The sequence below is a fragment of the Ranitomeya imitator genome, chromosome 4 (genome assembly GCF_032444005.1).
Source record: "Ranitomeya imitator isolate aRanImi1 chromosome 4, aRanImi1.pri, whole genome shotgun sequence".
Taxonomy (NCBI): Eukaryota; Metazoa; Chordata; class Amphibia; order Anura; family Dendrobatidae; genus Ranitomeya; species Ranitomeya imitator.
The window spans coordinates 717,031,452-717,054,117 of NC_091285.1; the positions used below are offsets into that span (position 1 = coordinate 717,031,452).

Sequence of the window (22,666 nt, forward strand, 5' to 3'; positions counted from 1 at the left end):
TCTACACTACACCTCCATCCTGTCCTGTATCTACTATTCCTGTACTGTACACACAGCGCTACACTACACCTCCATCCTGTCCTGTATCTACTATTCCTGTACTGTACACAGCTCTACACTACACCTCTATCCTGTCCTGTATCTACTATTCCTGTACTGTACACACAGCTCTACACTACACCTCCATCCTGTCCTGTATCTACTATTCCTGTACTGTACACACAGCTCTACACTACACCTCCATCCTGTATCTACTATTCCTGTACCGTACACAGTTCTACACTACACCTCCATCCTGTCCTGTATCTACTATTCCTATACCGTACACAGTTATACACTACACCTCCATCCTGTCCTGTATCTACTATTCCTGTACTGTACACAGCTCTACACTACACCTCCATCCTGTCCTGTATCTATTATTCCTGTACTGTACACAGCTCTACACTACACCTCCATCCTGTCCTGTATCTACTATTCCTGTACTGTACACACAGCTCTACACTACACCTCCATCCTGTCCTGTATCTACTATTCCTGTACTGTACACACAGCTCTACACTACACCTCCATCCTGTCCTGTATCTACTATTCCTGTACTGTACACACAGCTCTACACTACACCTCCATCCTGTCCTTTATCTACTATTCCTGTACTGTACACACAGCTCTACACTACACCTCTATCCTGTCCTGTATCTACTATTCCTGTACTGTACACAGCTCTACACTACACCTCCATCCTGTCCTGTATCTACTATTCCTGTACTGTACACAGCTCTACACTACACCTCCATCCTGTCCTGTATCTACTATTCCTGTACTGTACACACAGCTCTACACTACACCTCCATCCTGTCCTGTATCTACTATTCCTGTACTGTACACACAGCTCTACACTACACCTCCATCCTGTCCTGTATCTACTATTCCTGTACTGTACACACAGCTCTACACTACACCTCCATCCTGTCCTGTATCTACTATTCCTGTACTGTACACACAGCTCTACACTACACCTCCATCCTGTCCTGTATCTACTATTCCTATACTGTACACAGCTCTACACTACACCTCCATCCTGTCCTGTATCTACTATTCCTGTACCGTACACAGTTATACACTACACCTCCATCCTGTCCTGTATCTACTATTCCTGTACTGTACACAGCTCTACACTACACCTCCATCCTGTCCTGTATCTATTATTCCTGTACTGTACACAGCTCTACACTACACCTCCATCCTGTCCTGTATCTACTATTCCTGTACTGTACACACAGCTCTACACTACACCTCCATCCTGTCCTGTATCTACTATTCCTGTACTGTACACACAGCTCTACACTACACCTCCATCCTGTCCTGTATCTACTATTCCTGTACTGTACACAGCTCTACACTACACCTCCATCCTGTCCTGTATCTATTATTCCTGTACTGTACACAGCTCTACACTACACCTCCATCCTGTCCTGTATCTACTATTCCTGTACTGTACACACAGCTCTACACTACACCTCCATCCTGTCCTGTATCTACTATTCCTGTACTGTACACACAGCTCTACACTACACCTCCATCCTGTCCTGTATCTACTATTCCTGTACTGTACACAGCTCTACACTACACCTCCATCCTGTCCTGTATCTACTATTCCTGTACTGTACACAGCTCTACACTACACCTCCATCCTGTCCTGTATCTACTATTCCTGTACTGTACACACAGCTCTACACTACACCTCTATCCTGTCCTGTATCTACTATTCCTGTACTGTACACAGCTCTACACTACACCTCCATCCTGTCCTGTATCTACTATTCCTGTACTGTACACAGCTCTACACTACACCTCCATCCTGTCCTGTATCTACTATTCCTGTACTGTACACACAGCTCTACACTACACCTCCATCCTGTCCTGTATCTACTATTCCTGTACTGTACACACAGCTCTACACTACACCTCCATCCTGTCCTGTATCTACTATTCCTGTACTGTACACACAGCTCTACACTACACCTCCATCCTGTCCTGTATCTACTATTCCTGTACTGTACACACAGCGCTACACTACACCTCCATCCTGTCCTGTATCTACTATTCCTGTACACACAGCTCTACACTACACCTCCATCCTGTCCTGTATCTACTATTCCTATACTGTACACAGTTCTACACTACACCTCCATCCTGTCCTGTATCTACTATTCCTGTACTGTACACACAGCTCTACACTACACCTCCATCCTGTCCTGTATCTACTATTCCTGTACTGTACACAGTTCTACACTACACCTCCATCCTGTCCTGTATCTACTATTCCTGTACTGTACACAGCTCTACGCTACACCTCCATCCTGTCTTGTATCTACTATTCCTGTACTGTACACAGCTCTACACTACACCTCCATCCTGTCCCGTATCTACTATTCCTGTACTGTACACACAGCTCTACACTACACCTCCATCCTGTCCTGTATCTACTATTCCTGTACTGTACACACAGCTCTACACTACACCTCCATCCTGTCCTGTATCTACTATTCCTGTACTGTACACAGCTCTACACTACACCTCCATCCTGTCCTGTATCTACTATTCCTGTACTGTACACACAGCTCTACACTACACCTCCATCCTGTCCTGTATCTACTATTCCTGTACTGTACACACAGCTCTACACTACACCTCCATCCTGTCCTGTATCTACTATTCCTGTACTGTACACAGCTCTACACTACACCTCCATCCTGTCCCGTATCTACTATTCCTGTACTGTACACACAGCTCTACACTACACCTCCATCCTGTCCTGTATCTACTATTCCTGTACTGTACACACAGCTCTACACTACACCTCCATCCTGTCCTGTATCTACTATTCCTGTACTGTACACAGCTCTACACTACACCTCCATCCTGTCCTGTATCTACTATTCCTGTACTGTACACACAGCTCTACACTACACCTCCATCCTGTCCTGTATCTACTATTCCTGTACTGTACACACAGCTCTACACTACACCTCCATCCTGTCCCGTATCTACTATTCCTGTACTGTACACGGCTCTACACTACACCTCCATCCTGTCCTGTATCTACTATTCCTGTACTGTACACACAGCTCTACACTACACCTCCATCCTGTCCTGTATCTACTATTCCTGTACTGTACACACAGCTCTACACTACACCTCCATCCTGTCCTGTATCTACTATTCCTGTACTGTACACAGTTCTATACTTCGCCTCCATCCTGTGCTGTATCTCGTTGATATACCATGTTCACATTATTGTTCTCTCCACTCAGGATCTGGTGAAGACTCACCTTCTTTTTGCTGTCCGTGAGGAGGTGGAGGCGTTACGTGAACAAATTAAAGACCTGACAGAGAGGAACGTTGTCCTGGAGCATGAGAACAGCCTCCTGCGCACACTCGCCACTCCACAGCAACTATCCGAAGTGAATGTCCGCATACAGATGTCTAGAAAACCGCTGTGAACCTCATGGTCGGCAAGACAGAAAGTGAGATTCTGTGATGTCTACGGAGTCTGAAGATTGGAGACATGAAGGTGGAGAATAGACCGCAGACACTCCACAAAAGGGAATAAAAATGAGGGGCCTAATGACGCCATCTCCTCACCGAGGTTACGTTACGGTCACCGTATTCAGACTGGATGCAACGCGTTGATCCGGGGAACTGCTCACTTCCAGAATTCTGCCTCACAGACAACACTGCCATAAAAATGCCCCTCTCGCAACGCGCCATTTTCCAAATTTTAGCTGCCATTTCTCCGCTTCCTACCAGGCTGGATCGCCAGCACCAGTCATGTCTTCAGCGCTCCTGCGTGGGGGAGGGGATGCCTTAACCATTTTAATGAATGTGATTAATGAACTAACGCTACATAAACGACGCCACGTAAATGGTGGTTTCCAGTCCATGGACGCGGCATCTGCACGATTGGTATAGCCGCTGTCGTCATGGTGGATCATTGGGAGACACAACAGGTTAATCTTATAACGGTACGATATACACTTTACTAATGGCGGACTGCGAGGTCCCGGCTTACACTCCGGCGCGTTTCACGGGATGTTCGTTAGACGCAACGTGTGAAGCAATGTAACTGTACTGATAAATAAAATTATTTTTCTACCACAGAGCCTTGGTCTTTAGTCAGATTTGTCTCCTGGTGGCCATGTTGGCTCCTTATTGTGTGTCGTTCGCCAGGTCCTGGTTCTTCTCTTCCTCCATTTCCATTGCTCTCGGTGAGCGTCACAGAAGAGCTGCCATAGTTGTTGTCGTGCCGCACTCGTTATACAGGACACTACCCATCACTGCTAGTAATATACTTTACCGTGTGTGAAACCTGGAAAATTACCCCTGAAAATGGAGACAGACGAGGGACGCCACCATACATCTTCCCTCTGCCGCCATAGTGGAAGTGTTGTGCTCGCTCTGGGGTTGCAATGGGAGCACCATCAGACTTCCTGTCAGCTTTTCTTCACAGATGTGGTGTTTGGTCACATGACAGGAAGCTCATGTAGGGATGATGCTACTATGGCAACTCCAGAGCAAGCACAATAATAAAGCGAATGTTCTTCATCGACGGCCGGCACGGACCTTGATGGCGGCTCCATACTTTACCTCAGTGTTATATTCAGACTCATACCTGCGAGATCCATGACATCCCGACGTGATGGCGTCCTGTCATTTACAGTAATTTATCACCTTTTAGTGGTGTTCTACACGACAACTTCCGTTATTTGCGCTAGTGGTAACCGCAGTGCCGGCCATATTGGCTGAGGGGATGAGACACACAGCTGCCTGAAGATGGAGCGGGGCGTCGTGTAAATGGACGGACAGGACTCACACACACACTTTACCTCAGGTCACATCTGGTAGAAATCTATTCTATCCCATCCCACAGTGTCATGGCTCTGTGGTGACGCCGCCTCCGCCATCTTTGTGTAGGGCAGCCTTCATGCCTCCCACCAGGTTAGGTTGTTACCTCACTGCGCGGTCTCTCGGACAACCTAGTATCCGTCTTTCAGTTTTGCCCTTACACAATATGGCGGCGCCGTCCTCCCTCCCGCCTTCTTAGCATTGACTCCTCCCAGATGACGTATATCCGGCAGTGACGGGAAGTGACGTAATTGTTATCTTCCCGCCTCCAGCTTTCTTTCTGCTGCAGACATACGGGCCGGACCGTGTGGAAAGGTGAGATTGTGTGCAACTGTGAGAAGCAGGGGCCTGGGAAACCCCGCGTCATCAGGGAAGAGGCAGTGACAGAGGGGAGGGAGCAGAGTGCCGGAGACCCGGAATAATGGACGTCCAGGCGGCCGTTACCGGGAAGGACCGGTATGGGAGATACCACATGATAGAGAGGGAGGAACAGCTGTATGGGAGATACCACATGATAGAGAGGGGGAACAGCGGTATGGGAGATACCATGTGATAGAGAGGGGGAACAGCTGTATGGGAGATACCATGTGATGGAGAAGAGGGGGGAAACAGCTGTATGGGAGATACCATGTGATAGAGAGGGGGGAACAGCTGTATGGGAGATACCATGTGATAGAGAGGGGGGAACAGCGGTATGGGAGATACCATGTGATAGAGAGGGGGGAACAGCGGTATGGGAGATACCATGTGATGGAGAAGAGGGGGGAAACAGCTGTATGGGAGATACCATGTGATAGAGAGGGGGGAACAGCTGTATGGGAGATACCATGTGATGGAGAAGAGGGGGGAACAGCTGTATGGGAGATACCATGTGATGGAGAAGAGGGGGGAAACAGCTGTATGGGAGATACCATGTGATAGAGAGGGGGGAACAGCTGTATGGGAGATACCATGTGATAGAGAGGGGGGAACAGCGGTATGGGAGATACCATGTGATAGAGAGGGGGGAACAGCGGTATGGGAGATACCATGTGATAGAGAGGGAGGAACAGCGGTATGGGAGATACCATGTGATAGAGAGGGGGGAACAGCGGTATGGGAGATACCACGTGATAGAGAGGGGGGAACAGCTGTATGGGAGATACCACATGATAGAGAGGGAGGAACAGCTGTATGGGAGATACCATGTGATAGAGAGGGGAACAGCGGTATGGGAGATACCACATGATAGAGAGGGAGGAACAGCTGTATGGGAGATACCACATGATAGAGAGGGAGGAACAGCTGTATGGGAGATACCATGTGATAGAGAGGGGAACAGCGGTATGGGAGATACCATGTGATAGAGAGGGGGGAACAGCTGTATGGGAGATACCATGTGATGGAGAAGAGGGGGGAACAGCTGTATGGGAGATACCATGTGATAGAGAGGGGGGAACAGCGGTATAGGAGATACCACATGATAGAGAGGGGGGAACAGCGGTATGGGAGGTACCATGTGATGGAGAAGAGGGGGAGCAGCGGTATGGGAGATACCACGTGATGGAGAAGAGGGGGAGCAGCGGAATGGGAGATACCATGTGATGGAGAAGAGGGGGAGTAGCGATATGGGAGATACCATGTGATGGAGAAGAGGGGGAGCAGCGGTATGGGAGATACCACGTGATGGAGAAAGAGGGGGCACAGCGCTATGGGAGATACCACGTGATGGAGAAGAGGGGGCACAGCGGTATGGGAGATACCACGTGATGGAGAAAGAGGGGGCACAGCGCTATGGGAGATACCACGTGATGGAGAAAGAGGGGGCACAGCGCTATGGGAGATACCACGTGATGGAGAAGAGGGGGCACAGCGGTATGGGAGATACCACGTGATGGAGAAGAGGTCAGCAGCGGTATGGAAGATACCATGTGATGGAGAAGAGGGAGCAGCGGTATGGGAGATACCTTGTGATGGAGAAGAGGGGGAGCAGCGGTACGGGAGATACCATGTGATCGAGAAGAGGGGGAGCAGCGGTGCGGGAGATACCACGTGATGGAGAAGAGGGGGAGCAGTGGTACGGGACATACCACGTGATGGAGAAGAGGGGGAGCAGTGGTTCGGACATACCACGTGATGGAGAAGAGGGGAGCAGCGGTACGGGAGATACCATGTGATGGAGAAGAGGGGAGCAGTTGAGCCCCCTGTATCGGGCTGGGTGCCCCCTGTGTTGCATGTTTGGGGTCCTTCACTTTTGCCGTCTTGTCTTCTCGGCAGATTATGGCGGACAGTGATGATGAGTATGATCGCCGGCGCAGGGACAAGTTCAGGCGGGAGAGAAGCGACTACGACCGATCCCGGGAGAGAGAGGAGCGGCGGAGAGATGACTGGAGCGACAGGTGAGGGCGCCGGAGAGGAAGGATCGGAGGGAGCGAGCCGGGTCATCCACACAATGTGAGCGAGCCGGGTCATCCACACAATGTGAGCGAGCCGGGTCATCCACACAATGTGAGCGAGCCGGGTCATCCACACAATGTGAGCGAGCCGGGTCATCCGCACAGTGTGAGCGAGCCGGGTCATCCGCACAGTGTGAGCGAGCCGGGTCATCCGCACAGTGTGAGCGAGCCGGGTCATCCGCACAGTGTGAGCGAGCCGGGTCATCCGCACAGTGTGAGCGAGCCGGGTCATCCGCACAGTGTGAGCGAGCCGGGTCATCCGCACAGTGTGAGCGAGCCAGGTCATCCGCACAGTGTGAGCGAGCCGGGTCATCCGCACAGTGTGAACGAGCCGGGTCATCCGCACAGTGTGAACGAGCCGGGTCATCCACGCAAGAACGCACAGACGACACCGGAGAAAAGGAAAAACACCAAGTAGAGTTTAAAGGGGCGGTGACAGCTTAGTGCCCGGTCCTGGGAGGCCGTATACGGGTCTATATCAGTCTAGTGAAGGTTCAGGAATAAAATATTCAGTTACCGCATGGAGACTGTGCAGCAGAGCGACAGCCGGCGTCCTGCACTGCGCAGCTTGTATCGGCTCCGCGGACGGGAAACGTTGCAGTATGACGGATTCGGGCACAATCTGCTTATGTGACATCAATATGTTATTCCTAAACCTTCACTAGACTCATACAGACCCGTATACGGCCTCCCTGGACCGGCCACTGAGCTGTCACCGCCCCTTTAATCTCTACCTGGTATTTTTACCTGTTCTCCGGTGTCGTCTGTGCGATCCTTATATTTAGATGTGGAAATAAACTTGAATATTAAACAAATTTCCATTATTGCTCAAATGTCCATTTTTTTTTTCTTTTGTTATTGATATAAAATAAATGCAGAGCAGAGCCGGATTTATAAAGCAAATATCATTTTATTTATAACGTAAAACATCACATTAATTAAAAAAAGTATAAAAAGTGGGAAACCACAAGAGGGCGCCACATCACTGTACACGGGTCCGTGCAGGTAACAAAACCACGAGGTCATCACATCTGGGGAGCGCCTGTATACACACGCACGCGCGCCTGAATACAGTTGTGTGTGTGTGTGTGTGTGTACAGGTCACACACACACGCGTCTGAATACAGGTGTGTGTGTACAGGTGTGTATACACACACACACCTGTATATACACACACACACACCTGTACACGTACACCTGTATATATACATCTGTACACCTGTGTATACACACACATACACACACCTGTGTATACACACACATACACCTGTAAATCATCGTTATATAATTAATCACACACTGTTCTGCGCAATGAAGACTTCCAGAACCTTCTAGCGTGTGATTACCTTATAAGATCATGCGCGGTTGTTTTTCCGAGGGTCTTATCAACTATTTTGTTATTTTTCAAGGTTATTCCACTCCTGTTTTGTGAGTAATAACAGCTAGTTCCAACTACAGTAGACTATCCTCCTTCTGCAGCCATAGTTTGTCCTATAATAACTTCGTACTCATATTCTCTAGCAGGAAACCATATTGATCACTATATGTGTCTGGATACCGATCTATTCCATCCATACAATCAATCTTGTCCCATTTGTATCACAGGGCCATGCATACCAGGATGGAGGTGGGGGCCAATCATACCAAGACATTATTAAAGAGAAATGAATATTTGTTGCTTTCCATGGGCGTGGAGAGAGGTGAATATTCATTTGTCTTCAGCAGCAGGCACAGGAGTTGGCCACAGCTGCCGGCTCCTGCCTCTGTGACCCGGTGCTCCTCCAATACCGCTCCCCCGCCACAGCCAGAGCCTGTACATCTGGACTATAAGACGCACCCCCCATTTTCCTCCACATTTTTGGAGGAAAAAGGTGCGTCTTATAGTCCAAAAAATATGGTATTTGTTAATGTCGGTTATCTGCAGCGTCTGTGCTGCGTGACTAACGGGGTGCCACTCTGCTTCATTCAGGGAATGGGACCGCGGGCGAGAGAGGAGAAGCCGCGGAGAATACAGAGACTACGACCGCAGCCGAAGAGAGAGGTTCACCCCACCGCGACATGAGATGAGCCCCCCACAGAAACGCATGAGGAGAGACTGGTGAGAGCGGAGCCACTGACTGGCAGGAGGGTCCTGTGTGCTGGCACCTGCGGTGGTGGCGGGAGGGTCCTGTGCGCCGGCACCTGCGGTGGTGGCGGGAGGGTCCTGTGCGCCGGCACCTGCGCTGGTGGCGGGAGCGTCCTGTGCGCCGGCACCTGCGCTGGTGGCGGGAGGGTCCTGTACTCCAGCGGCGGTGGCCTGTGCATACCTGCCCCGGCGGGCTCTTGCCTCACGTTGATAGGATGTTTTCTCTTTCAGGGATGACCATAATTCGGACCCATACCACAGCGGCTATGACATGCAGTACTCTGGCTCGTCGGGGGCCCCCACGTACGGCCCCCCACAGCCGTGGGCTCATCCAGAAATGCATGTCATGCAACATCATGGGATCCCCATACAGGCCAGGTAGATCCCCGACCTCGTCACCAGTGGGGTGCCCCCTGTATGTATAGAATATGCCTTCTATGTATCCTCCCTCAGGCTGGGGAACCTACATGACGTGGACATGGGCACTCCAGTGCCGGTTATGAAGACCTTTAAGGAGTTCCTGCTGTCCCTGGAGGACACGGTGGATGAGACTGAGGCAGTGCGCCGCTACAACGAGTACAAGATGGAGTTCAGGCGGCAGCAGATGCAGGACTTCTTCCTGGCACATAAAGACGAGGAGTGGTATGTGACCCCCGAGTAATGTGTCAGCCTATCCTATGGTGTCGCCCTCTTCCCCTCCCCCTCCAGTGTTGTCGCTTCTCCCTATTCTGCCACCAGTCTCAATTTCTACTTACTGGTGTGCTTTTACCATCTCTTGTCCCTCTGCCTCCTCTTCGGTCCTTCTCCTTCCTCTCTCTGCCTCCTTTTTTTGTCGTACCCCCCCCCCCCCCCCCCCCCTCCCATCCTCTCCGGCTCCTCCTTGGTCGTCATTTCCTCCCCCATCCTCTCCAGCTCCTGCTCGGTCATCAATCCCCCCCCAGGTCCTCCTCTCTGGCTCTTCCTTCTCGGCTGCCGTCCCCCCTTCTCTCCAGCTCCTCCTTCTCTTCCTCACCCGCATTCCCCCCTCCTCTCCGGCTCCTCCTTCTCGCCGTCGTCCCCCATCCGCTCTGGCTCCTTCTTGGCTGCCACCCTCCCCTGGCTGCTCCTTCTTCTCGTCCACCCCCCTTTCCTCATTCCTCGGTCATCGTCCCTCTCCGGCACAACCTCCTCGGCCGTCATTTCTGCTCCTCGGTCGTTGTCTCTCCTCTCCACCGCCTCGTTTGCTGTCATTCACCCTTTCCGGTTCCTCCTCAGTTGTCGAACCCCCATCTTTTCTCTGTGCCTTTGTGGGCCCCCTCCTCTCCGGCTTCTCTGCTGTCGCCCCCCTCTCTCTGGCTCTTTTTCTGTCACCCCTCCCCTGCTCCTCCTCAGCCGTCGTCCCCCTCTCTCCTCTCCGTGGCTCCTCCTCTTCGGACGGCCCCCTCTCTCCTCTCCGTGGCTCCTCCTCCTCTTCGGACGTCCCTCCTCTTCGTACATCCCCCCTCTCTCCTCCTCTCCGTGGCTCCTCCTCCTCTTCGGACGTCCCCCTCTCTCCTCCTCTCCGTGGCTCCTCCTCCTCTTCGGACGTCCCCCTCTCTCCTCCTCTCCGTGGCTCCTCCTCCTCTTCGGACGTCCCTCTCTCCTCCTCTCCGTGGCTCCTCCTCTTCTTCGGACGTCCCCCCTCTCTTCTCTCTGTGGCTCCTCCTCTTCGGTTGTCCCCCTCTCTTTTCTCCGTGGCTCCTCCTCTTCGGTCGTCCCCCCTCTCTCCTCTCCGTGGCTCCTCCTCTTCGGTCGTGTCCCCTCTCTCCTCCGTGGCTCCTCCTCTTCGGTCGTGTCCCCTCTCTCCTCCGTGGCTCCTCCTCTTCGGTCGTCCCCCTCTCTCCTCTCCGTGGCTCCTCCTCTTCGGTCGTCCCCCTCTCTCCTCTCCGTGGCTCCTCCTCTTCGGTCGTCCCCCTCTCTCCTCTCCGTGGCTCCTCTTCGGTCATCCCCCTCTCCTCCGTGGCTCCTCCTCTTCGCTCGTCCCCCTCTCTCCTCTCCGTGGCTCCTCCTCTTCGCTCGTCCCCCTCTCTCCTCTCCGTGGCTCCTCTTCGGTCGTCCCCCTCTCTCCTCTCCGTGGCTCCTCCTCTTCGGTCGTCCCCCTCTCTCCTCTCCGGGGCTCCTCCTCTTCGCTCGTCCCCCTCTCTCCTCTCCGGGGCTCCTCCTCTTCGCTCGTCCCCCTCTCTCCTCTCTGTGGCTCCTCCTCTTCGCTCGTCCCCCTCTCTCCTCTCTGTGGCTCCTCCTCTTCGCTCGTCCCCCCTCTCTCCTCCGTGGCTCCTCCTCTTCGCTCGTCCCCCCTCTCTCCTCCGTGGCTCCTCCTCGGCGGTCGTCCCTCTCTCCTCTCCATGGCTCCTCCTCGGCGCTCGTCCCCCTCTCTCCTCTCCGTGGCTCCTCTTCGCTCGTCCCCCCTCTCTCCTCTCCGTGGCTCCTCCTCGGCGCTCGTCCCCCTCTCTCCTCTCCGTGGCTCCTCCTCGGCGCTCGTCCCCCTCTCTCCTCTCCGTGGCTCCTCCTCTTCGCTCGTCCCCCTCTCTCCTCTCCGTGGCTTTCTGTCGCCCCCTCCCCTGCTGTCGGACCCCTCTGTGTGGCCCCCATGTGTGATGACATGATGATACCTGTGATTTGATGTTGGCTGTTTTCTCCACTTTTCTCCTTCTCTGAAGACGCTCCAGGTGCAGCCGCCGTCCTCCTTCTGGCGTCGCGTTGTTTTTTTCTTTTCTTTTTTTTTTTTTTTTTTCCCTCCGGTTCGCACTTTTTCCGCTCGTAGTCAGTCAGGATTTGTTGTTTTCTTTAGTTTCTGATGTCTGAGGTTAGAAAGTCAGAGCCCGTAACCCCCAAATCTCCAGGAAATGTTATATACCGAAACGTCTGCCCGCTGCCGAGCAGGTAACGCTGGGGGTGGAGCCTGCTGTCTGATCAGCCGCTGTGTACGGGGGTGGGGCTGCTGGGGGCGGGGCCACAGGGTGTGGCGGGAGCAAGTGTGGTATACTCCAGTCACAGCCAGAGCTGCAGCCGCATCATGTCTTATCCTGCAGTCACAGCCAGAGCTGCAGCCGCATCATGTCTTATCCTGCAGTCACAGCCAGAGCTGCAGCCGCATCTTGTCTTGTCCTCCAGTCACATCCAGAGCTGCGGTCACTTTGTGTCTTATTCTCCAGTCACAGCGGCGGTCACTTTCTGTGTTATCCTCCAGTCACAGACAGAGCTGTGGTCACTGTTCTGCAGTTACATCGTCTGAGCTCTAGTTATGACCGGAGCTGCGGCGAGCCCGTCATGCGCTGTGCAGAGGCAGCAGGTCGGCACTGGTACTCCAGGTCACCAGCAGAGTTTTGGAGGCAGCTCTGGCTCTGACTGGAGTATAACGGTTCCTCTTGGATTCGGGGGGCTGTGCGCTGGTTAGTGGGGGCAGTAGTCAGTGTTGTGATTGCAGGTGTAGATGTGTTGCGCCCTTCTGCAGCCTGGTGTCACCTGGGAGTGCACCCGGTCCTGTGGGTCCTGCCATGGGCAGTGTCAGGGCCGTAGTGATGGGGCTGGTGACTGTGACCTCCTGCACGCTGTCTCATTGTCTCCTCTCTCCCCATCGCCATCCCTCCCCCATCCATCCTCCTTCCATTTGTCGCCCGCGGCTCCTTCTCAGGTTCAGGTCGAAGTATCACCCCGATGAAGTTGGCCGCCACCGGCAGGAGTCGCAGGCGGCGCTGCGCAACAGACTGAACTCCTTCCTCTACTTAATGGAGAACAGCTGGTTAAACGAGATCCAGCTGGACATGGAGAAGGCGCCGTCCATCATCAAACTGCTGGACGCGGGTAAGGAGACGGCAGACGTGGGGGCCACAAGCCCAGAACGACCACCCCCCAATGTCCGCAGTGGGAGCCGTCGACCCTTTGTCAGATTCTTTTTTTTTTTCTGGTTGCAGCTGTTATAAAGATGGAAGGAGGAACAGAGGTGGACCTAAAAATCCTGGACGAGGAGGAAGAGCAGGCAAAGCGTGAGGCCGCAAAGAAAGAGGAGGCCCGGACCACTGAGGGGCAGAGCAAGCCCCCAGAAGAGAAGGAAGCGCCAGCTAAGGTGAGGCGGTGACACTGGGGCGGGACGCGGGCGGGCGGAGGGGCGGTGCTCACAGTTGTTGGGCCTGTGTACAGGTGGAGCCGGAGAAGGAGCCTGAAGAAGAGGCAAAACCACCAAAACCGGAGGAGGAGGAGGAGGAGGAAGAAAAAAAGGTGGAGGAGCCGGAGCGCGAAGAGCGCGAAAGTAGGAAAGTAAGTGATCGCGCTGCTCCTGATTGTAGCCACCTTCCCGGTAGCTGCCTCTACTTTAACAGCTCTCCCGGTGCGCGGCCCTCTCCTGACTGCGACTGCCCTCCTCCCGGTGCGCTGCCCTCTCCTGATTGCGACTGCCCTCCCCTGATTGCGACTGCCCTCCCGGTGCGCGGCCCTCTCCTGATTTGCGACTGCCCTCCTCCCGGTGCGCGGCCCTCTCCTGATTTGCGACTGCCCTCCTCCCGGTGCGCGGCCCTCTCCTGATTTGCGACTGCCCTCCTCCCGGTGCGCGGCCCTCTCCTGATTTGCGACTGCCCTCCTCCCGGTGCGCGGCCCTCTCCTGATTTGCGACTGCCCTCCTCCCGGTGCGCGGCCCTCTCCTGATTTGCGACTGCCCTCCTCCCGGTGCGCGGCCCTCTCCTGATTTGCGACTGCCCTCCTCCCGGTGCGCGGCCCTCTCCTGATTTGCGACTGCCCGCTCCTGATTTGCGACTGTCCTCCTCCCGGTGCGCGGCCCTCTCCTGATTTGCGACTGCCCTCCTCCCGGTGCGCGGCCCTCTCCTGATTTGCGACTGCCCTCCTCCCGATGCGCGGCCCTCTCCTGATTTGCGACTGCCCTCCTCCCAGTGCGCGGCCCTCTCCTGATTTGCGGCAGCCCGCTCCTGATTTGCGACTGCCCTCCTCCCGGTGCGCGGCCCTCTCCTGATTTGCGACTGCCCTCCTCCCGGTGCGCGGCCCTCTCCTTGATTTGCGACTGCCCTGCCTTTGCGCGGCCCTCTCCCGATTTGCGACTGCCCTCCTGGTGCGCGGCCCTCTCCTGATTTGCGGCTGCCCTCCCGGCCCTCTCCTGATTTGCGGCCCCCCCCTCCCGGTGCGCGGCCCTCTCCTGATTTGCGACTGCCCTCCTCCCGATGCGCGGCCCTCTCCTGATTTGCGACTGCCCTCCTCCCAGTGCGCGGCCCTCTCCTGATTTGCGGCAGCCCGCTCCTGATTTGCGACTGCCCTCCTCCCGGTGCGCGGCCCTCTCCTGATTTGCGGCAGCCCGCTCCTGATTTGCGACTGTCCTCCTCCCGGTGCGCGGCCCTCTCCTGATTTGCGACTGCCCTCCTCCCGGTGCGCGGCCCTCCTGATTTGCGACTGCCCTCCTCCCGGTGCGCGGCCCTCTCCTGATTTGCGACTGCCCTCCTCCCGATGCGCGGCCCTCTCCTGATTTGCGACTGCCCTCCTCCCGGTGCGCGGCCCTCTCCTGATTTGCGGCTGCCCTCCCGGCCCTCTCCTGATTTACGGCCTCCCCTCCCGCTGCGCGGCCCTCTCCTGATTTGCGGCTGCCCTCCCTGGCGGAATTATCATTCTTAAAGATAAGGGTCCTGTCCCTTTAGGCTGAACTCGCCCCATTGCGGGCATCCTCCTTGTCTCTCACAGTCCACCAAAAGAAAGAGGAAGCGGAGCGGAGACAGTGATGACGGCAGTGACTCGGAGTCTGGATCTGGCTCTGAGCCTGGAAGTCCCAAACCAGAGAAAGAAGAGACCCCAAACGGCCGCGGTGAGTCCTGCAGCGGGGGATACGGTCACGGGACCCTCGCCATGATGAGCTCTGTAGATCGTGACCCCCGGTGTCTCCCGATAGAAGCATCTCCCAAAGAGGAAGAGGAAAAACCTAAAGAAAAGCCGAAGGAGGAGATCGTGAAGCCTCGACCGCTGCACAAGACCTGCTCGCTCTTCATCAGGAACGTCGCCCCCAACATCTCCAAGGCCGAAATCACTGCAGTGAGTGTCAGCCAGCAGAACAGTGAGCGCAGCTCTGGAGTGTAACACAAGTGCTCTTCTTCCCCCTGAATGCTTTACTCTGCAGCTCTGCTACACCTAACCACTCTCTCTCCCTGCAGCTGTGTAAGAGATATACCGGTTTCCTGCGGGTGGCGCTGTCTGACCCTCAGCCTGAGAGGAGGTGGGTGACTTTCTCGGTGGGGTTGTGTGCCGTCTTTCCTTATCGGTGACCTTTCTCGGCGTCTCCTTTAGGTTTCTGCGGAAAGGATACGTGACGTTCGACCGTGGGGTGAACATCAAGGAGATCTGCTGGAACCTGCAGAATATCCGGGTACGGTCCGTCCGGACTCCTAGGGTTAAAGCTGTACCGCCCCTTCTTTTGCTCGCCCCTCTATGTGTGTCTTGCAGCTTCGCGAGTGTGAGCTGAGCCCAGTGGTGAACAGAGAGCTGTCCTGGAGGATCCGGCACGTCAGCGGCATCACGCAGCACCGGCCCATCCTGCGCAACGACATCAAGCTGGCGGCCAGGCTCATCCACGCCCTGGACGAGCGCGGGCAGCTGTGGAAGGAGCCGCAGGACGGGGAGGTGAGGCGGTGGTGCGGCTGGTGATCTATGGGTGCCTGGGGGGGGGAGGGGGCTGGTGACCTGTAGGTCCCTAGGGGGCAGATGGTGTCCTATGGGTCCCTGGGAGGCAGCTGGTGTCGTCTGGGTTCCTGGGGGGCGGAGGCAGCTGCTTGCCTATGGGTCCCTGGGGGCCAGCTGGTGTCCTATGGGGGGGTGGCTGCTGGCCTAAGGGTCCCTGGGGGGCGGCTGGTGTCCTATGGGGGGTGGCTGCTGGCCTATGGGTCCCTGGGGGGCGGCTGGTGTCCTATGGGGGGTGGCTGCTGGCCTATGGGTCCCTGGGGGGCGGCTGCTGGCCTATGGGTCCCTGGGGGGCGGCTGGTGTCCTGTGGGGGGTGGCTGCTGGCCTATGGGTCCCTGGGGGGTGGCTGGTGACCTCTGGGGGCGGCTGCTTGCCCATTTGTCCCTGTGGGTCGGATCATCGGCAGCTGCTGGTTTTGACGTTTCGTTTGTTCCTTCCTGCCAGGAAGTCTCCGCTCAGAATCCAATACTGAAAAATATCACCGATTATCTGATCGATGAGGTCAGCGCTGAAGAGGAGGACCTGCTGTGGGGGGCCGGGAGGACGGCCGGAACGGAGCCCCCTAAGGAGGGGAACCCCACGGAGATCAGCGTGGAGAGGGACGACAAGCTGATTAAGGTGCGGACCCCGGAGAGCTTCACCCTCTGCTCTTAGGTAGCTTAGGTTATATGTGGATATAGGGGGCCGTGACACTTAACCCTTCACACCCTAGGTCCTGGACAAGCTGCTCCTGTATCTGCGCATCGTTCACTCTGTCGACTACTACATCAACTGCGACTACGCCAGCGAGGACGAGATGCCGACGCGCTGCGGGATCATGCACGTGCGAGGACCCATCCCGCCGAATCGCGTCTCCCACAGAGAAGGTGAGTCTCCTCGAATCCTGCATTTTCAGTATCTCTGCTTCCTGTCAATGGAGATTACTCACAGCTGAGGGTTTGTTACTGTCCCATGCGGAGTAAAGGCAGCAGCTCTGACACTGACACACTGTAACAAAGTGTCAGCAGGGAAGGCGTCCGGTCACTGACGGGAAGCAGAGAGCTGGCAGTCACGTGACCCTCTCCTCCCGGCAGTGGCGGACTGGCAGAAGACGTTTGAGGAGAAGCTGGCCCCGCTGTTCGCCGTGCGGGAGACGCTGTCCGAGGAGGAGGCCGTGAAGGTCGGGAAGAAGGATCCGGAGCAGGAGGTGGAGAAGTTTGTGACGGCGAACACCCAGGAGCTGGGCAAGGAGAAGTGGCTGTGCCCGCTGAGCGGAAAGAAGTTCAAGGTACCGGGGAGGAGGGTCCCGGGGTCGAGGCCGGGCACCAGGGGCCCCGGCGGCACTAACCACCCGTCCTCCGCAGGGGCCCGAGTTTGTACGGAAACACATCTACAATAAGCACGCCGAGAAGATCGAGGAGGTGAAGAAGGAGGTTGTGTTCTTCAACAACTTCTTGATGGACAGCAAGCGGCCTGCCCTGCCCGAGGTCAAGCCCATCCAGGCCCCCGTAGCTGGGCAAGGTAGGTCCACTGCCGGGGGGCCGCACCCTACAGGGGGCTGCTGCTCGGGGCGGTGGTGTCTGATTCTTGGCTTCTCCTGCAGGTTTGGCCCCTGGGCTGCTGTACCCTCACCAGGGCCCCCAGGCCCTCCTGCCATACGGGCAGCCTCGCCCGCCGGTCCTGGGTTACGGAGGTAGGTTGGGTTTGGTTAGTCGGCGATCTCTTCTGGTGGCTTACAGCCATGTAACGGTCGACCTCTTGTCCGGCAGCGCCCCAGTTCCCTCCCAATCCTTACGGCGCAGGGCGAGGATACGACGCATTCAGGGGTCAGGGCGGCGTCTACCCAGGGAAACCCCGAAACCGGTGAGTACTGATCCGCCATCGCTGCCTTCTCCCCCGCACACAGTACTGACCACCCTCGCCCACAGGCTGATGAGAGGAGACCCCCGCTCTATCATCGAGTACCGAGACCTGGACGCGCCGGACGACGTGGATTTCTTTTAGCTCCTGTGCTAGTTAATAGACACGGCCCCTGTCAGCGCTGCCTGCCGCCAGGTATTCCCACCACTTCCTCCATCAATACCTGCTGGCTTTTTAGTGACTTTTCAGGACTTCACCTGCTGTTGGTTCTTTGACTTTTTTTTTTTTTCCCCCCTAATGTTGGATGTATTGTGATGGGGGAGGAGGTTATGGCGGTATTATGATGGGGGAGGAGGTTATGGCGGCTGTAGACACTGAACGTGGAATATTTTATAATAAACCTTGTAACTATTGGCGCGGTGTGACGTCTTATTATCTAAAGGATAATCGTGTCAGAGCGATCCTGCACTGAGCCACCAGAGGGCAGCAGAGAGGAGGGCGAGTACTAGTAACCACCACAAGATGGCGATAAAGACCAGGCCAGTGACACTTCCACATGTTTTCCCGGGTTGTCAGGGTCAGTTATGACAAGTTGTCAGGTCATGCGATCAGCAGTTTCTTAATGATTTTCACTCCTGAATTCAATGAGAATCTTGTTTCTGTCAGATCCGTTTTCTTTTTCCTGCTACATAAATGTTTCAGCACTTTGGAACATGTATTATTTTTGCAGATATAAAGATGCAGAATATTTTGTGCCAGTTTTTTTTTTTTTTATATTTATTTAGAGGAACATTACTAACAATTCCAGTAAGTAAATCGTCTAATCACGGTTTTTGCTCGTCTCTTGTACTCCTGCATCGGATCTTCTTACAATCGTCGGCAGTAATCAGTTTTTCTTGATCTTTTCTCCATCTCGGCAATATCTTATAGATTGCGTCGTCACTGGGTGAGATGTGATGGACGTCTGTCACACGGCGGTGGCTCCGGTACGTGTGGTGACAGCTTCCTCACGTACCGGAGACACTGACACACGTAGACACATAAACATAAATGTGTCTCTGCACATGTCTGTGTATTTTCATGGACCGTGTGTCTGTGTGCAAAACATGGAGACGTGTTCGTGGGAGCGCACGGATCACACGGACCTATTAAAGTCAATGGGTGCGTGTAAACACGTACCGCACACGGATGCCGTCCATGTGCGCTCCGTGTGCTTTTTTAAAGTCATGGGGTTAAAATTGAAGCAGATTGTTTCGAGACACAGACAGATGGACAGCACACGGACGATAAACATGGATAGCACATGGATGACACACGGATGGCCTACGTGCGCACATGGACACTGACAGACGGACAGCACATGAACGATACACACGGATGGCCTACGTGCACACACGGACACAGATGGACAGCACACGGACGATAAACATGGATGGCCTACGTGCACACACGGACACAGATGGACAGCACACGGACGATAAACATGGATGGCCTACGTGCGCACACGGACACTGACAGACGGACAGCACACGGACGATACGGATGGCCTACGTGCGCACACGGACACAGACAGATGAACAGCACACGGACGATACACACGGATGGCCTACGTGCGCACACGGACACAGACAGATGGACGATACACACGGATGGCCTACGTGCGCACACGGACACAGACAGACGGACAGCACATGAACGATACAGACGGACAGCACATGAACGATACAGACGGACAGCACACGGACGATACACACGGATGGCCTATGTGCGCACACGGACACTGACGAACAGCACACGGACGGCCTACGTGCGCACACGGACACTGACAGACGGACAGCACACGGACGATACACACGGATGGCCTACGTGCGCACACGGACACTGACAGACGGACAGCACACGGACGATACACACGGATGGCCTATGTGCGCACACGGACACTGACAGACGGACAGCACACGGACGATACACACGGATGGCCTACGTGCGCACACGGACAGCGACAGACGGACAGCACACGGACGATGCACACGGACACTGACGGACAGCACACGGACGATACACACGGATGGCCTACGTGCGCACACGGACACTGACAGACGGACAGCACACGGACGATACACACGGATGGCCTACGTGCGCACACGGACACAGACAGACGGACAGCACACGGACGATACACACGGATGGCCTACGTGCGCACATGGACACTGACAGACGGACAGCACACGGACGATACACACGGATGGCCTACGTGCGCACATGGACACTGACAGACGGACAGCACACGGACGATACACACGGATGGCCTACGTGCGCACACGGACACAGACAGACGGACAGCACATGAACAATACAGACGGACAGCACACGGACGATACACACGGATGGCCTATGTGCGCACACGGACACTGACGGACAGCACACGGACGATACACACGGATGGCCTACGTGCGCACACGGACACAGACAGATGGACGATACACACGGATGGCCTACGTGCGCACACGGACACAGACAGACGGACAGCACACGGACGATACACACGGATGGCCTACGTGCGCACACGGACACACAGACAGCACATGAACGATACACACGGATGGCCTACGTGCGCACACGGACACACAGACAGCACATGAACGATACACACGGATGGCCTATGTGCGCACACGGACACAGACAGACGGACAGCACATGAACGATACACACGGATGGCCTACGTGCGCACACGGACACAGACAGACAGCACATGAACGATACACACGGATGGCCTACGTGCGCACACGGACACAGATGGACGATACACACGGATGGCCTATGTGCGCACACGGACACAGACAGATGGACAGCACACGGACGATACACACGGATGGCCTACGTGCGCACACGGACACAGACAGATGGACAGCACACGGACGATACACACGGATGGCCTACGTGCGCACACGGACACAGACAGACAGCACATGAACGATACACACGGATGGCCTACGTGCGCACACGGACACAGATGGACGATACACACGGATGGCCTACGTGCGCACACGGATACTGACAGACGGACAGCACACGGACGATACACACGGATGGCCTACGTGCGCACACGGACACAGACAGACTGACAGCACACGGACGATACACACGGATGGCCTACGTGCGCACATGGACACTGACAGACGGACAGCACACGGACGATACACACGGATGGCCTACGTGCGCACACGGACACAGACAGACGGACAGCACATGAACGATACAGGCGGACAGCACACGGACGATACACACGGATGGCCTATGTGCGCACACGGACACTGACGGACAGCACACGGACGATACACACGGATGGCCTACGTGCGCACATGGACACTGACAGACGGACAGCACACGGACGATACACACGGATGGCCTACGTGCGCACACGGACACTGACGGACAGCACACGGACGATACACACAGATGGCCTACGTGCGGACACAGACAGATGGACAGCACACAGACGATACACACGGATGGCCTACGTGCACACACGGACACAGACAGACGGACAGCACATGAACGATACACACGGATGGCCTACGTGCGCACACAGACACAGACAGATGGACGATACACACGGATGGCCTACGTGCGCACACGGACACTGACAGACGGACAGCACACGGACGATACACACGGATGGCCTACGTGCGCACACGGACACAGACAGACGGACAGCACATGAACGATACAGACGGACAGCACACGGACGATACACACGGATGGCCTATGTGCGCACACGGACACTGACGGACAGCACACGGACGATACACACAGATGGCCTACGTGCGGACACAGACAGATGGACAGCACACAGACGATACACACGGATGGCCTACGTGCGCACACGGACACAGACAGACGGACAGCACATGAACGATACACACGGATGGCCTACGTGCGCACACGGACACTGACAGACGGACAGCACACGGACGATACACACGGATGGCCTACGTGCACACACGGATGGCCTACGTGCGCACACGGACACAGACAGACGGACAGCACACGGACGATACACACGGATGGCCTACGTGCGCACACGGACACACAGACAGCACATGAACGATACACACGGATGGCCTATGTGCGCACACGGACACAGACAGACGGACAGCACATGAACGATACACACGGATGGCCTACGTGCGCACACGGACACACAGATGGACGATACACACGGATGGCCTACGTGCGCACACGGACACACAGACAGCACATGAACGATACACACGGATGGCCTATGTGCGCACACAGACACAGACAGACGGACAGCACATGAACGATACACACGGATGGCCTACGTGCGCACACGGACACACAGACGGACGATACACACGGATGGCCTACGTGCGCACACGGACACAGACAGATGGACAGCACACGGACGATACACACGGATGGCCTACGTGCGCACACGGACACAGACAGACAGCACATGAACGATACACACGGATGGCCTACGTGCGCACACGGACACTGACAGACGGACAGCACACGGACGATACACACGGATGGCCTACGTGCGCACACGGACACAGACAGACTGACAGCACACGGACGATACACACGGATGGCCTACGTGCGCACATGGACACTGACAGACGGACAGCACACGGACAATACACACGGATG

At 55.4% G+C, this 22,666-nt stretch overlaps 2 protein-coding genes across 6 annotated transcripts in view; both read left to right on the plus strand.

Annotated features, from left to right (window-relative positions):
• The window catches only part of LOC138677421 (TSC22 domain family protein 4-like), an 80,192-nt gene extending 76,027 nt beyond the window's left edge, over nt 1-4,165 (plus strand). For 3 of the 4 annotated variants that reach the window (XM_069767530.1, XM_069767528.1, XM_069767527.1), the window contains exon 5: nt 3,318-4,165. In XM_069767530.1, the coding sequence (XP_069623631.1) occupies nt 3,318-3,506 (189 nt within the window). In that variant the 3' untranslated portion in view covers nt 3,507-4,165. The remainder of the gene's footprint in view (nt 1-3,317) is intronic. The other variant, XM_069767529.1, reaches the window with a different exon arrangement.
• Nucleotides 4,166-5,142: 977 nt separating this feature from the next.
• SRRT (serrate, RNA effector molecule) lies at nt 5,143-18,402 on the plus strand. Of its 2 annotated transcripts, XM_069767531.1 has the most exons (20): nt 5,143-5,223; nt 7,165-7,286; nt 9,313-9,441; nt 9,700-9,846; nt 9,922-10,110; nt 13,118-13,287; nt 13,398-13,549; nt 13,624-13,740; nt 15,163-15,283; nt 15,368-15,507; nt 15,627-15,688; nt 15,760-15,838; nt 15,916-16,092; nt 16,595-16,768; nt 16,863-17,016; nt 17,224-17,417; nt 17,494-17,650; nt 17,733-17,822; nt 17,899-17,992; nt 18,058-18,402. In XM_069767531.1, exons 2-20 carry the CDS (start codon nt 7,168-7,170, stop codon nt 18,131-18,133), a joined length of 2,541 nt encoding a protein of 846 aa, XP_069623632.1. In that variant the 5' UTR covers nt 5,143-5,223; nt 7,165-7,167; the 3' UTR covers nt 18,134-18,402. The 2 variants fall into 2 exon arrangements, with proteins under 2 accessions (XP_069623632.1, XP_069623633.1); XM_069767532.1 differs by lacking the exons at nt 5,143-5,223; nt 7,165-7,286; nt 9,313-9,441; nt 9,700-9,846; nt 9,922-10,110 and adding an exon at nt 12,144-12,366.
• Nucleotides 18,403-22,666: the final 4,264 nt, after the last annotated feature.

Excerpts from the sequence above, each read along its gene's own strand:
- SRRT (XM_069767531.1), top strand. The coding sequence starts at position 7,168 with ATGGCGGACAGTGATGATGAGTATGATCGCCGGCGCAGGGACAAGTTC. Across the intron at positions 13,288-13,397 it reads CATCAAACTGCTGGACGCGG|CTGTTATAAAGATGGAAGGA; the intron begins GTAAGGAGACGG and ends TTCTGGTTGCAG. Across the intron at positions 15,508-15,626 it reads CCAAGGCCGAAATCACTGCA|CTGTGTAAGAGATATACCGG; the intron begins GTGAGTGTCAGC and ends CTCTCCCTGCAG.